Source organism: Charadrius vociferus, unplaced genomic scaffold (genome assembly GCF_000708025.1).
Source record: "Charadrius vociferus isolate BGI_N301 unplaced genomic scaffold, ASM70802v2 scaffold291, whole genome shotgun sequence".
Classification (NCBI taxonomy): domain Eukaryota; kingdom Metazoa; phylum Chordata; class Aves; order Charadriiformes; family Charadriidae; genus Charadrius; species Charadrius vociferus.
This window is the reverse complement of record NW_009646958.1, coordinates 305,732-322,061: the sequence shown is the minus strand read 5'-3', so window position 1 is coordinate 322,061 and position 16,330 is coordinate 305,732. Positions and strand designations below refer to the sequence as shown.

Here is a 16,330-nt window from a genome sequence, read left to right as displayed (position 1 = left end):
AGCAAAATGAAAACTGTTCACACAGCTTCACAGTAAAAATACAGAATTCATAAGAAAGCTGTCTGCCAGCTCTGTCCCCTAAATGCACTTATTCATAAGAAACAGCAGTTCCTAGACACCAAAGGGAGTACAAGCTTTGTTCTCTTTATATACACGTCCAATTATTACAAATCAAGTATACAGCAATGCATACATATCAGCTATTAACATATCTATCTTTTCCTGGCAGTTTACGCCTCTTAGTAAGAAAAGAAAAAAAAAAAAAAGCATCAAAACAAATACCCCAACAGATCCCAGGGAGAGAAGAAGCAGTGACTCCTGCAGCAGTGGATAGTAACGTGGATTTAGACTTTATGATTAAGAGCTTGAGGTATTGGGGGAATATGTGGAAGCTTATGGGGTTTAAGATGACACAATAGAACATTTCAGCTAGAAACTGCAGAAAGGAGAAAGAATGAAGAGACAGAGGATCAGGTCAACCCGATCAAGGATGCAAAGAGACCATTACTGATCTTTCACACAGACGGCCACAGCAGCTGGCAGAACTGGGGCAGGAAAGAAGTTTAAAGCATTTCCAAAGGACAGTCTAAAAGGAGAAAGGCTATAACGAAAGACTCATGTTCCACCTTCCTTCCCTCTCAAAGTAACTGCAGAAGATATCTGCACGCTCACTCATCTGTCTGATTCTCCAGAGCATCAGCACAAATTCCTTCACCCAACAGGATATCTGGCCCTCTCATCAAGATTGGCCAAAATCAAAGCACGTTTCTCCAACATCTTTGCTGGAACAGAGTACTCTCTCTTCTCAGAAATTACTTTTCAGCCTACTCCCCAAGAAACAGCTCTGATGTGAAAAAAAAAATTGCCTATGGAGCTGAAAATTATCCTGAAAACATGAAAGTAAAAAAAGATACTCCATAGAGAATTGAGGCTGATTCTTCCTACTGTAAACGCGAAGCGAGCATCCTTGGTGATGTCCCAGTGCCAGGGAAAGACAGAAGATCTACGGCGTCTACGTGAGGACATGCCTGGCCACCAGAAGTGCCCTTCTTCCTTCGGAGCTCCAAAAGCATCAGATACATCATATTCTGCAAGTTCTTGAAAAACCTGCAGGGAAAGGGAAGAGACTGCTGTCCTTAGGTACAAAGGCTACTTACTAAAGGCAAAGTGCAGAGAGCAGTATTAAGAAAAAGACATCAGTGCCTTAAGCTTCCTTTTACCTGACTGGCTGTCAGCTGAAAACCTGTCTTCAGCAAGTAGACACTCTTATCCACAGTGGCAATGCAGACGCAGCTTGATTTTGCGGCTCTGACCTTGATGTTCACAACATCACCAGGTCTGGTCTCATTTGCTGAGAGCGCCACTGCAACCTAGGAATTTAACATTAAATCCCATCATCTCGACTCATAATCAGCAGAAAAAACTACAAAGAGTAACAAGACACCATGCCTTCCTCTCCACTAGCTACATTACCAATACCTGATTTTCAAAGGAGGACTTCACAGTGAACTGCAGGCTGTCCGTGACCCCTTCGCCATTCTCCCTGACATAATACACCAGAAGACGGCCCAAGGGAGCCATGTTGTGAACTACTGAGAACCGGAGGAATGTGACACAGACTTCAACCTCTGCTGCAGGGATACTGGTAGGTGCTAAAGAATAAAATGTAAAAAGGACCGTATTATTTATCAGAATCACTTTCTTCCTGCCCCGTTCAAATGCTGCAAGGCACAGAACTCTCCACCCAAGACTTGCATCATTCCCTTGTTCCTGTTGCACAGATTCTTCTTGAACTCAGAAACTTTTCCCTTTCTTTTTCTTTTCCTTGTGTAAGCTGATAGGCAATTAGCACCCATAGCACAATGAGCAGTATGGAGAAGGCGGTTAGAGAATGACTACCCAGTGGTTTTCCCGACATAAAATCAAGGAAATATACAATTAAATTATCAAGCCATTTAAAATAAACAAAAGAGGGTATCTATTGCTGCAAAACACTGCTGAGAGAAAACGTATAAATGGGTTTGAAATATAATTATGCAGTTCATAGAACATCATTTCAGGTTGGAAGGGACCTTTAAGGATCACCTAGTTCCAACCCCTCTCCCATGGGCAAGGGACATCTTTCACTAGATCAGATACCTCAAAGCCCCATCCAACCTGACCTTGAACACTTCCAATGATGGAGTAACCACAGTGCCTCTGGGCAAGCTGTAAATACAACAGCTCAGAAACAACCCTCAGTGCAGAAAGTTGTTAATTCCTAAACCCACCAGAAGCTGGGTGGGTACATCTATGGAGGTTTCTTTTACGTTTTCCCTAACTATCAGAAACTGGCTGCTATTGCAGACACGTTACTAGGATAGATGGACTTTTCCATTGGCAGCTGTTGCATGCATCTTCCCAAGCACACCATTCTCTATCCCCCTGTTCCCTGGATTCACCAGATTTATATCTTTCTGTTATTTCTTGTACAAACTAGGGGTCCACACTTCATTTCCCTTCCCCATGCTAACGGCATGACCTTCTCTTTTAGCCTGATCCATGCTATCAGTCCATCTAATGTCCTCTTCCTAGTTTAAGCTCAACCAGCTTAGTAAATTCCCCCAGCCCCGTTATACGCTTCCCTACCAGTCAGCTGATCCCAAGTCAAGCACATTAAGAAAGACTAGAGTTTTCTGAACAGAGGAAGACTACAGAAAGGCTAGAGGAAGCTCCTCAAGAGTTTTCCCTCTAGTAGAAATTTATCTTTTTTCTATATCACCATGTGTACAATGGGTATCACTATTTTTCTTGCACAAAATTATTCTATGCCCTTTAAGGAGCACCAAATACAAAAAAAAAAAAAAAGAGGATACTTCGGTATGAAGAAAGGTTGTTTTTCCCTGAAAACAGGGGCAAATTTGCATTTCTGCTGCTAGCTACCTGTTCCTGGGAAGCGTGTGATATCAATGTTCTTCTCAGAGGGAAAGGTGGCTCTTTTGCTCCTCTGCTGGGTGATGTTACTGGGCTGCAGTCCTGAAAGGACAATGTTGCCTCGCGATGCCACTTCATAATGTAGAGTGAAGTTGCAAGGACATGTGGACTTCACTGCAATCCAAGCTTCCTCTCCTACCTGCACCCAGAGACAGAAAAGCAAAAGATCTGGTCTGTTACAATGCATGCTTTTTATTTATAAAGCACAGAAATTTATTTGGGTTTCAGTCCACGAGAGATGTGATCCCTCTTCTAAGAAGTGTATGCATTGAAAAGTATATTTAATTAGCACTGTTTTCATGGATCTTTCACAATAAAGAAGGGCCTGTGTTCAGCTCTTCACTCCCTGCAAGTCTAACAGGAGAATGGGCTGGGGGGTTGTATTAATGAAAACAATAAAGGAATCTCTGGAATCCTGAAAGTTAAGCCTTTTGGCACAGAGCAGCTGTCAGAATTGGTTGAATTTTAGACACCCCTTCAGTAGTCCAGCCCAAAAAAGAAAGAGATGGGTTGGGGGTGGGAAGAGATGTGTGTTTGATAGTCTTTGCAGTTTAATTGAGATTATACATGGTGATTACTTTCATATGGCAAATACCAACTCAAACTTAACCAATGTGGCATGAAAATACTGGGAATAGATCTGAGGGAAAAGGCTTTCAGATTACACAAGTCTTGATACTAATTTGCAAGTCTGGCACTCAAGGAGCTGTCAAACATATAAAGAAGCGAGAAAGGAACTTCTTTTTTCTGGGTAAACTCTTCTGAAGCCTGCAATAGGCTTCAGTGCAGCACACCGACTTCCTGTGCTTTTTGTGCCCCAAAATCCTATACCCAGAGGTAGTCACTAAGTACTGAATCCCCTGGAGACAAAATCCCCCAAATACTGCCAATCCCAACGGAACAGACATCAGTGCTCAGTCACGGGATCAGGACTGTCATGTCTGGCTGAGTAATAAGCCTTCTATGGAGGAGCTGACTTTCCTAGGAACACAAACTTCTTGCTTCTGGGGTATGAGGAGGAGCTAACACTTGTATTAAATAGGATTTCTTCAGCAACTTCCACTCCTGATCCCCCTTCCATTTAAAGCATAGCAATGCTCAACTAAGAGCGTTAAGACTGAATAGCAATGTTAAATCCCAATGAAATATTTTGAAAAACCTCTTTCTTCAGCGCTAGCAGTGTTACTTTGCCTGAATATACATATGGCACAAACCAAAATGGCAAGGACTTGAATACAAGGATCTAATGGTTAAATACAGCAAGAATGCCAGAGTCCAAAAAATGCCTCGTGACATTAAATATTTGAAGTATTAAGAATTCCCCAGTGCAAATGATGAAACAATTCATTAAAAAATGAATGTAGCTAATTGGAACACCCAGTAAGAGCTGGCAAACCAGGGAAACAGTTCCCACATCAGCTGGTCATCCAACTCCTAGCTTTCCCACAGAAGAATTAGTTCTAATCAGGTTATAATAAGAACAATGTGTTCAGATTAGCAGTGTATAATCCCCTTTCCATACCTCAGGAAACTTGTAAAAGATTAATTAGCCATTAAACTACCATGAAATGCAATGATAAAAAAAAAAGCTCTTATTTGGCTACAAAGAGTCTGAAACCAACCTGATGGATCTGCTGATAATAGAAATCTAAGCGTGTATATTGCCAAAACCCACTTCCCCCCCCACCCCCCCAAGCAATATGCAGACCCTCAGAGCATCTTCTTGAGTAGAGAACAAATACTAAACAACTCTCAGTAAAACAACATACAACAGAAATCACGGTTAAATCAGATCCTTCCTTCAGGAGCGAGATCGTAACAACTTTAATATGGAAGGACTACACTTTTAGAGAAGCTCCTACAAAAATTACAAAAGAAAACAAGGTAACTATGTTCACAGTTTGATAACTGAAGATTGAACAGATCCAGCTGAGATTTACACTGGAAGTTCTAGTGAGACTACATAGCCCTAATTTGGATCTGTAGTAATTAAGCTACTCCCACTAACCTCAATTCCAATCTTTCTGTAAAGCATGTCACTTTTCCCAAACAAGTCATATGTCAGTCAGAATGTTACTGGAAGTGCATAGAACATACATTCAAATATGAAAAACTGAAATGTTGTCAGTGCCTATACCTACCCTCTCTCCCCTGTTCCCACAACACAATGGAGAATGAGATGCTGCACAAGCATCAAAAGCACTTACTTGGGTTAGAACTGGGTGCAGCCCACATTGAACAATTATTTGGTGGCTGAAGTGCAGCTACTTCAGCCTTTGTAGTGGAAACAATTACAGTCCAGGATCCCAGAATAGAAATGGCTAGAAATATTTAATTACAAAGTACTTTAAGACAAGAAATGCAGTAGTTGCCATGATGGAATATGAAACCAACATACCTGGAAAGGTCTATCTGGTGCCTGGAGCTGGATGTGACACTTGCTGGGCGAGTACCAGCTACTGATGGACAAGTAGTTTGGCAGATACTGATCCCCAGACGGTTTCCCATCAATCGCCGTCACTTTGGTCTTAACAAAAGTTACATCTGAATGTTATGCATGCATAGAAAGCCTGATTTGTATACTCTTCTTACCCTGTATCCCCATCTCCCATTTTATATTTCCCAGCTCTTCATCCTTTGTCATCTTTACATAGCAACAGTACTCTCCAAATATTGGACCCTTTCTACTATGTTAAGCTGTATTTGGAGAAGCATCTTTTTATGATGGTTATCAACATCAGTTCTATTGGCAGCAAGAAACAAAGCAAGTGCATTTAAATCAAGAAGTTGAAGCTAAAAGGCACCGATTTCCTGTTTGCACTGATTTCTAAAGTCCAGGTTTGACAAGATTAGTTACATTAAAGCCCGCTAATCCTATAAAGAGCTTTCACCCACCTCCAGCCAGACATATTGGGCAGCTGTAGGGATGGAGGGGATTTCAAACTCCACCAGGCCATTTCTTGATACCAGTTCACTTGTATAAACGTTGTCCTTTGGTGTGAGTTCAGCTTTAATTCGGATAGTGACTCTGTCAGCTGGACTTCCATCAGGGTAAGTGACTTCTACCTACACAGCGTTTCATTTATGGAACAATTATAGGCAATTCCAGTCAATGACAGAAACAGCAGGAGGGAAAAACACACTAGAACATGACGTAACGTCCTGGGATCAGGTCAGTATATCCTTCGTTCAGCCACATGTCGCTGTTGCTACTTTTAATCTTACCTTTCCTTTGTAAGGCAGTCCGGGTTTGAACTGTTTTCTGGTATCCTTGGAGTACTTGATATCAATCAGCTGTTTCTGAACAGGTGTCGAGTCATCAAATGTAACCTGTTTGCTCCCATCAGAGCTGATCACTGTGGCCCAGATATTGACCGTGCCTCGAAAATGTTCTGGAACATCAGCCGGCATCATGTCTTTCACACACACATCGAAAGCAGCAGAGCCATCAATCTACAAAGTGTGTTGAGGAACGGAAACATAAGTTTTCATTCACATTCAAAAAGGGTCTAGAAGCGAAATCTAAAGGATAGGCATTTGATAGGTGTTTGTAGCAGTATTTTTAAAGGATGTGGAGGGGAGAGAATTAATTGAGGGGTGGGGAAAGGAAGGAGGAAAGAAAGCAAGTTTTCATTTTTCCTCCCTCGTCCATAGTCTGGACTAGCTCTGTCACAGCCCCTCATTTTCCTGTTCTCCCTCAGCCCCATATGCTCTAAAAAGAGATTATTACTATGCCAACAAATTCTCATCCCCCCAAATCATAAACATACCATGTAAAAATATGTCATATTTTTATTATGCTGGACCCAATTATCCCATTTATTCCTTTAATGTCTGATCTCCCATCAGTAACATAAAATAGAGCTGTGGTATGAACTTCAAAGAGTACAGATTGGGCATTTTATGAGAGCTGACTCAATAGTCTCGCTCACCTGGGTGGTCTTGAGGACAGGGTGGCCCACTTCATGTCTGTAGTACCCTACGCCATTTATAGTCATATTGACAATTAACTTTCCTGTCACTGGTTTTCCAAATGTATATCTGAAATGGAAAGAAGATAATTTATAACTTCCAGTTATTTTCTCTTTTCCTGGTTATATCAAGGCAAGCACTACGTGACCTGCACATCTAGAAAACAGAAAAAAATATCGCAGAAGGCTTCCCAGCTTGTTATTGTTAACAAGTTTGACGAAGGTTCTTACATAGGAAAGCTTCTGATGATGACCAAAAATCATCTGAAAAGTCTGCAGCACATGAGATCTAAGCTCCAGTGACCGCACCATCCTGTGGCTGTGCTACAATCTAGAGCAACGAAACTTTATTTAGGACATGTTCCTACCTGGCATGGACAATTCCTTTTTCACACAGTGAAAGGTCACGAATGTAGCGAGGGGGGTCAATCAGCAACTCAAACTTTGGTAATACTACAACGAAAAGAAATACAACAGAATCTTTTCAAGGAGATCTTATTGTCCAGATTCTAGCAAAAGCATACAGCTCTGACAAGGTCAGCTGGGGACAGTGTAGCTAACATTAGGCAGGACAGCACTCCGCAGAAAATAAATCAACAAAAGTAGCAAACCAAGACTATCTCGGCAAGATGACCTTCACTACACACCCTTAGGATTTCTACTTCTTTTCAGAGGGGATCTGTGTTCCAGGATTTGAGCCCAAGCTCTTAGATACACGGTAAAGAGGACAACTCGCTACTGACTCCTCCACAATGTGAGGTATTAGCAGTTGTCAGTGTCCATAAATGCTTCTGTGATGAGACCAGATGTCATAGACAGCGTGCTGGGTGTAACAATGCCCACCTTTTGTCAAATAGAGGGACTTTGAGACCAAAAAGAGGGGTAGCAAACAAGCATTCAGAATTCCAAAAAGGGCTCTGGGAAAGGAAGGAAAGCACTGACAGACGTGAAAGCACGTTAGAGTTTTCCAAAGCAAAATTAAATCTTTGTTACATGAACAGATCGTGCAATATGACACTCCGTTTCAGGTTCTTTATGAAGTGTGGAGGACATGAACAAAGGGCTTGGTTACATTGCAAGTGTCTATATCCCTCAAGTACATAGCCTCTAAAGAATTTTTCCTCATAACAGTTTAAATGCATTATTTCACAGGTGTTTTATCTCAAGTAAAACATTTCATAATGTTTTGTTCTTCCAAACACGCTTGGGTTATAGTCAAAGCTGACTTGGATACAACTCACCATATTTCTGAACTTCAAAGGATTTGTTGTATGTGTGCCCCTGCATTTCAGCAAAGATGAGCCATTCACCAAACACTGGCTGGTCAGACAAAGGAAAACTCATATTTACAATACCTGAAAAAGGAAACAACGTACTGTGAACTCTATGTCACTCATCAGTCCTTGTCAAAACACAACTCAGCATAAGCAAAGGCAAATAACATTACACTGAGGTAAAAATAATCCAAAACTTACCACAACAAAATGGCTTCAAATTGCTCCACTCTATCATACGAGACCCCCGAGGATCCTGCATAGTGGTTTAGGAATGAGAGACATCACAGTGAAAATGAATATCACTAATACGTTTAACTCAGTTTGCAACAAAGAACTTCATTTTGCAATATAAACACTTCACTAACAGCTCAAATGTAACTAACATCTGTCAAAAATGTTCTGAAGATACTTTACCATGGGGTATTTGATTTCTAAAATTCAGTACACATTTAAGGACACTGCTTCCATAGCCAATGCACACAAGTAACCACTGCCAAGCTGCAGATCTTCCACCTATCTTAAGACACCTATTTTGGATGGAATGAAGTGGCCTCTGAAGACGCTTTCTTTCTGTTCCTCGAGGGATCTGTACAACTAGTAGGACAATTTTTAGATGACAGCGTCAGATGAAATTAATCCTGCTGTTTTTGTCAGCATTACATCTGTGACTGAATGCATACGAGAGAAGAGGGTGAGTTCTTCTGCTTGCTGACAGCTAAAGAAAACACATGGTTTAAAAAAAAAAATAGAAAAAAAAAAAAGACTAGACACAGAAGGAACCTCTCATTCACCTCATAAGGAAGAAGACAGGAGCACCCTTTCCTTGCCATGAATTTCTATTGTCCACTATCATAATGTTTGGGTGCAGAGATGAGATTGGCCCTGCTATATCAGCCCAGCCAGATGAAGAATAGGAGTGTGTCTGCATTGAAAAGAAGGGAGAAATTGAGTGGGACTGTTACATTTATAAACCCCAGTGAAACTAGCCAATTCTTCTCAGGCAGAAAAATGGGAATGGATTTCTGAAACTGAAGTAGAACACAAGTATATTTGTTGGTGATAACAAAAAGCAAGACACAAAGATCAGTTAAAGACACAGGGACAGAGATAACTGCATAGGTTGCAGTTGGGAATAGCCATAATGGACTTGAGAAGGTACAGAAGTGTGACTTGGTCCTCTTAAGGCTACAAGAATCTCGTGCCTCTACAGGATACATGCTAGATGATTGGCAGGCAGATACTCACCACCACATAAGCTTCAATCTGAAAGAAAAAAAAAAGGCTTTATGAAACAAAGCTACTTTTCTGCTTCTTGTGATGAACTGCTGAGTTGACATAAGCAAGATATGATGCATGAAGTGACAAAGTTTAAACATCTCTTCTTTGGTAAGAGTAGCCTGAGAAACATACATTTCATTCCCACATCTAACTGGGAAAGTAATACTTTGTATTTCTGTGCATTACCTAAATAGAGTGCAAGTCTCTGAAAAATTCTTCTAACTGCCTTGGCATAGTTACATTGCATTTGCCAACACTAAAAAAGCGTGTATTCTCCTTCAACAGTTATGTGACCAAATGAAAAAGACTAAATTGTAAATAACAACAAGCAATCACAAGCTATGACTAAATAGTTTACGAAATTCAATTATATTTCTGCATCAGAATAAAATACAGGTTGCCAACCTTTCCATTATATTTACAGTCTGAAAGAAAACAGTTTTCTTTACCCTGTCATTGACTGGTCTCAAGTCGGAAGTCACCATAAAGAGGTTTATCAACACTAAAAAAGGAAAAGAGAAAACTAATTAGTCATCACAGCTGACATCGAACAAAGTATCTCATCCTAGAATCTATCCTGGAAAAAAAGTTTTGCTTGAAAGCAGCTCTAGCATGTGGCAAGTTCTCTGAGGTCACTTTACCTTTCTGCTTGGGTTTGTAGACAGGTTTATCAGTCTGGATGAACACCGATGATCCTTTGCTATCGATGGTCACTGTGGTATAGTTGTGAAAAATGTAGCCTTCCTCTGCTAGGTGCCGGTTGCCCCAGACTTTTAGATGTGCTTGCCCACGAAGTCCTGAAGGCACCTAGAAAACAGATCGTGAGGTGAGGAAGACACAGAAAAGCCTTTGAGATTTCTGGGGAATAGAATTGACACCGAAGTGAGCAAAGAGCAGCCACCTGCTGCATTTGAGTGTAACTATGTGCTAGTAATAAAAAGAAAATTAAGAACATACTAGATCTTTTACAACGTAAAAACTTCAAAGGAGGAAAAGTCATGCTAAAAACATGGCAGGAAATTCTCTTCCACCATTTCTTTATCACTCAAGCAAAGGGATATTTGATCTACATGCGCAGCTCCCACTAGCGAAGGTGTGCTACGTGGGGAAATCAACCATGCTCCTGAAGACATGGGTCTACTGACAGAGGGAAAAAAATCCAACCCACAAAACACCCAAAACCAAACCAAAACACGCATGCTTGCACATTGTCAACCAGTTGCTCAGAAAAATAAAAGACTTTTAAAATGACTTTAGATTAAAAAATAGAAAATAAAAAAATATTATGATAATAGGCCATAATTTGAACATGAAAAAATTAAATAAAAAATTAAATCAGCAATGACACTGCAGGTTTTATTCAATGGCAAGTTACAGTCTTTGGATAAAGAAATCTATAGCATTTGGTATAACTGCTGATGTTTCCTGTTACACAGGTCTATATTATAACTTCTTGAAATGAAAGGATATTTATATGTTAGCCCAGTAAAGGGTGGCAGAGGGAAGTATCAAACACTTTCTGGAACCTAACTCCCAGATAGTTTATCTACTCACAGGACAGAGCAGTATCAACATCAGCCATATAGCAATTACAGAGAAGGCAAAGAAAACTCTGGGGTATGCCACCAAGGCAGAGGAGACCAAATCAGCCATCACTAAGCTAGTTAGACTTCTGTAAACCAAAGGCTTTCATTTACTTATAGGCCAACACAAAGGTAGAAGACACAGTAGGAGCAGTGAAGGCATCTATGCTGTGCTACAGTAATACAACAGAAATGTTCCCAAATACCTGGATCCACTGCAGAGAAAACAGACCGTTTTTCTTACCTGCACTGCATAGAAAAGACTCATTCAGATATGACCAGCTTCAGCCAAGAGCTAGCGGTGCAATAGGGAGGGTTTTTTCCCCACGGTCATATGCTTCAGTGATTAATCTAGTATACTACCGAGAGCCTACAGCTCTGCATGGTACTAACTACTGCTATTCCAGAAGCACGTCACAATTCCAAAGTTATATGATTTGTTCCACCCACCCCCTTTACCTCCCATCAGAGATGACAACTCCAAAGCAAGTCCTGACTAAGTTAAAAGATTCAACACTTTTAAGAGTTATTCTTCAGTCCAGCTCCATTTTGCCTAGGTTTGAAGTAATAAACTTCCAGAGCAAATCACCAAATATAATACATTCCCATGTGGTATAATAAGACACCTCTTACAGTTCCAAATGTTTTGATGGTGCTTAATGAACAACAAGACTGAAAACTCATATTGCTTTGAATTTACACTCCACACTCCACTAGGAAGAGGGATGGAGACAAAGGTCCTATACTAGCATGGAAACGCAGCCAAATTATCTCACAGAAACCATGAAAAGGGCTTCATTTTTCGCTGTATGGTATCACTTAAGTCCTACATAAAGCATAAACTAAATTACTTCTTTCAGTGAACTCTGAACTGGTAGCATTTAGCTCCTTCCTGGGCATGAGGAAGGATAACTGATGCAAGGTGCAAAGCAGGGGAGATCATTCACAGGATGTCTTTCTGCTGGAAGAACGACCACCTCTCGGTGCGTCCCAGATCCCCAGTATCCCAGCGATTCAAATAAAGCCAGATATTGCTTTTTAAAGTGTGATTTACTAAGGCAAGCATATATCATTTCTTTTTAATGGTTACTAGAACCCTCTGCCAGAAGTGCAATTAAACTACCAACTCTTTGGTATGGGTAAGCTTCATGGTATGGACTATGCTGATGTCAAAAATATTACTAGTGTCAAAGGCTAAAATGTAGGCAAAACTGGGGAAAGCCTGTTTTTTAAAAAACATAGTACCACCACAATAACCAGCAGAGATACAATGTTCAATAATCTGCCATTTCTATGGGTTTCTGTGGTCTGTCCAATGCTCTGTCACTTAGGTATTAATAGGTACTGCCACATAATCACAGCATAGAACTTCATGTTGAGCAGTGAGCCGCAGATTCAGCCACTGATTTCCTTCAGTAGCATAAGGGCCTGACAGACGAGCTGTGATGGATTAAGCTTTGTTCTTTTCACTCTCCACTCTTCCTCTTGCAAAGGTTGCTTCCTCCTTAGTGTGTGCACCAGAATGTGGCCCGTATTTGTGCCTCAGCTGCTCAGAGAGCAATGCCTGATGTGGCTGAAGGCAAGCCCCTCATGTTTTCACCAAAACCATCTTAAAATAATTGACACTCACCTTCAGTTTAATTGTTCCTTTATCTAAAATGAGAGAGAGAGAGAGAGAGTTATTCTTCTCAAGCTAAGGTACTTACGTTTTAGCCATTTGCTAAAAAGGAGACCCCATGTCATACAGCTGCTAACTGCAATGCCCCTTCATTATGATTTCTGCTGGAGTAGTTTTCCTTCATGGTGTAAAACAAGTTGCAGGCTGAGCAAGTTGGACCTAGTAGAGTTCTCCAAAATGAACTTGGCCCTTATTTACAATTTTTTTCCCAAGGTAAACTGCAAAATGCTCTATGGTTAGAGAGTACCACCAAGGCTGAGGTCTCAGCACAGGGCACCCTATGCTTACAGAAGATTTTGCTGTAAAAAGGACCTGGCCTCTTTTGGGACTTGAATAATTCTCAAAACAAACACTCATAGAATCTATTTTGATTGCTGGATACAGCCATACCTAAGATTTCTCTTTAGCATATGTTGTCCACATGTGTAAGCATCACTCCCTTTGAATTACTTAGCAATTGTCAGCCAATTTCAAAGACAACAAGGGGAGGATAATACCAGAGACAATCTGTTCCAAGAAAGGAAATAGCTTTTATATAACTCCCAGTTTTTACACGCAGAAGTGTTAAAACATGGTGGTTAAATAGCTTGATTGCCTGAGCCCTGTCTACATTACAGCTTACACCACTACTAGCAGTGGTAGAACAGCACTGCTGGACTTGAAATGTGCTACGTGACTGCAAATGAAGTCAGTAACATAAATACATTCAGTATTAAGTTGGACATAATCAAAACACTTTTTGTCTTTACACACAGGACAGAGAGCTAGCTATCTTGGATTGTAAAGACTTACCCAACTGCACAAATATTACCACCTCTCCCAGTAATTCTCCTCTCTTAAGATGAGGAGATTGCATTTCCAGCACTTATTTTAAAATAAGGGTACAAAATGATGTTATTGTTATAGATGTTACATTTTTTTTCTTTAAATTCAACTTATCTTATTCCTTATACAGCTCCCCAGTGTCAAACATTCAGGTTTCGAAAGGAAAGATATTCACTATAAAAGCCTTGAATATCAATTATCTGGGGTCTCTGTATGTCTTGGTGTTCCAAAATTACAGCCTTGGATGTTTGAGATTACATACATCAAAACCACATTAGCCAAATCAACTGAGGACAATTAGTGGTAGTCAATGAATTAAATGTTAGTTTGGTTCCAGTTCCATTATCACCTAAAGTAATTCTCTAGGAGATATCGACGCGCTCCCACATCACCTCAACTTATAAACCAGTTCTCAAGTTCAGAATAACAGGAACTCACCCAGAACTGTTCCATGGCCTCGTGACACAGTTTCTCCTTTGACTACTAACTGAATCTGGACTGTTGTCTCCTTGACAGAGTTAAAGATGGTTACACTTACAGCTTCTTCAACACCAGATCGGAAAACAGAAGGCGCCGCGATCAAATAGCCCCTGAGGAGCAAAATTGGACGTGGATGGTCAAGAAGAACAGCAATAAGAGTGTGATCTTTATTTGTAAGCCACTTCATGTATAACAAAAAGAAAAGAACAGACTACTCTGTAACATAGGTTCCCAGAATTTGCCCCTGTAGGGTTCACGTTCGTGACCACCAGCAGTGTAGGCCTATATGCATAAAATAAACACAGAATGCACATAGAAATGAACGGAGCCTAAGTGGCGTACAAATCCTTAGTATTTAAATAAAGCCACTAACACTGATGTTTATTACATATATATAATATATAAAATTATTTATACATTATATGAATACAAACTAAATATACAACTAACTAATCGTAAAAAGGCTGAAGTTCATGAAAGAATAAGGAGGTACCTGAAGCTCCACTAGAGTTTTGTAGACAATGCTTTCTTTTGAAACAATTTATATACTTCTAACATTTTTGCTTCACTTATTTTTCATGGCTCCGTTTTCATAGTTCAACTTAATACACAAAAAAAGAAGTGACTCTCAGTGCTGATACCCAGCACTTTCTAAATGTCAGAGTCGCATACACATAACACGCCTAAACTTCCAGTTTACATCGAAGCAGGTCAGAAACGGCAGTTACAAGACTGGGCTCAAATTCTGCACTGTGCCACCACTTTTTTGTTCAAACAATTATACCCTGCAAGTTTAAAAACCCCGGCAAAAAGGACTTATTTTAGCAGACACACACACAGTTTTAAAGCCACCCTGGACGACCTCCCATATATGCTACAATCCTTGAGTTTTCGTACAGAATCTTTACCATTCCCCTGTGCTGAATGGCACCATGCCATGAACTTGTCAACTAAAAGCATTACAGACTCCGAGCTCTTTGATACATTGGGCTGTAAGCAACACATTTATATTCTCTTCATGACACACCTTTCTGGGTTTTTTTCTACCCAAAAGGATTTTTTTTAAACGTGGCAATTCCTCATATGACTCTTTAAGCTCAATTTCTCAACCCATGCCTTTCTACAGTTCCATGAGCCATGTTGCTTTAGTTCATGATTAATTATCACTTTGGGATGAGGATGATGGTGTTTTACAGCCCTCAAGTCATCTTTCATCAAATTCCAACCCCATGTTTCTCTCTCAGCAGGCCTCATTGCCATGGAGATCCCATTACCCCCAAAGGAAGTTCAGATCTCTGTGGCATTTGAGTTAAGTTGCATGGGGTACTTGCAGATTCAAAACCTTATGGTTGCCAGGTTTGAAAATTCATCAGAACAATAAGAAGTAACAATAAAAAGTTACTACTTAGCCTGCAAATTCTTGGTAAGAAAGACATAGCTGATCTTGTTGCAGAGGGAGAGAGTACCATCTGCATCCAGTATGAAATGATTAGATTCAAACTGTCACATAAGCACAGCACTACAGTGCCATATGTGAAGCACATGTATTCACGTTGTTCTGAATTGCTGCAACTCCTTCTGAGGTATCACTCCGTTGATACAGCTATTTAAGTCACTTAATAAGCAGCATTTTAATATTAAATATTTAACTTGGCAATTAAACAGTTAACTTGACAGTGACTGGACAGATCCTTTAAGCACATTTGAGTAACAGCTCTGTCAGGTTACACCAAAACTTGGCAGGACGTGAAATATTTTCTAGTAAGCAAGTGAAAATAAGTTCTCCATGGCACTCAGTTAATGCAGCTATTCACGATGTTGACGGGCTATAACAAGCTAGGGATAAAGAACAAAGCAAACCTTAATCAAAGTTAACCTAAACACACTGGAACGAGCTGTGGATTCAATTTCCAAAAGCCAGAGAACTTTCCCTGCAGTGAAATGTTTCTCCCCAGATGATTTTCCCCACAAGAATGTTTCACACGCTCTTCGGGAGCAACCAACATTACCTTCACCCATCCCAAAGGACAACAGCAGCCCATTCGCAACACCCCGGATTCCTTAAATAATTGTTTGCAGATAAAAGCTTCGCAGCCGCTCGCTGGAGGAGATCAAGGCAGGTATTTCTAAGGAGGCTTTCTTCTTCTCCCCCCCCCGCCTCCCCTTTCCTTGCTCTATGCACTTTCGCACCGGCGAGTACAAACGTGCTGCTCGGCTCGGGAACCGCCGCAGCTCGCCTCCCCGCCCCCAGCCCCTCCAGGGCAC

At 40.6% G+C, this 16,330-nt stretch overlaps 1 protein-coding gene across 1 annotated transcript in view; it reads right to left on the bottom strand.

The window, feature by feature from the left end:
- CPAMD8 (C3 and PZP-like, alpha-2-macroglobulin domain containing 8) overlaps positions 1 to 14,169 on the bottom strand; it is a 51,988-nt gene extending 37,819 nt beyond the window's left edge. Inside the window, exons 1-16 of the mRNA XM_009895164.1 lie at positions 14,024 to 14,169; positions 12,713 to 12,735; positions 10,141 to 10,306; positions 9,949 to 10,001; positions 9,467 to 9,484; positions 8,420 to 8,474; positions 8,186 to 8,299; positions 7,313 to 7,397; positions 6,906 to 7,014; positions 6,199 to 6,426; positions 5,869 to 6,039; positions 5,372 to 5,500; positions 2,923 to 3,112; positions 1,480 to 1,652; positions 1,221 to 1,370; positions 946 to 1,107 (exon numbers count right to left, since the gene is read on the bottom strand). Of these exons, the coding sequence (XP_009893466.1) occupies positions 946 to 1,107; positions 1,221 to 1,370; positions 1,480 to 1,652; positions 2,923 to 3,112; positions 5,372 to 5,500; positions 5,869 to 6,039; positions 6,199 to 6,426; positions 6,906 to 7,014; positions 7,313 to 7,397; positions 8,186 to 8,299; positions 8,420 to 8,474; positions 9,467 to 9,484; positions 9,949 to 9,984 (1,620 nt within the window). The 5' untranslated portion in view covers positions 9,985 to 10,001; positions 10,141 to 10,306; positions 12,713 to 12,735; positions 14,024 to 14,169. The remainder of the gene's footprint in view (positions 1 to 945; positions 1,108 to 1,220; positions 1,371 to 1,479; positions 1,653 to 2,922; positions 3,113 to 5,371; positions 5,501 to 5,868; positions 6,040 to 6,198; positions 6,427 to 6,905; positions 7,015 to 7,312; positions 7,398 to 8,185; positions 8,300 to 8,419; positions 8,475 to 9,466; positions 9,485 to 9,948; positions 10,002 to 10,140; positions 10,307 to 12,712; positions 12,736 to 14,023) is intronic.
- Between the last annotated feature and the right edge of the window lie 2,161 nt (positions 14,170 to 16,330).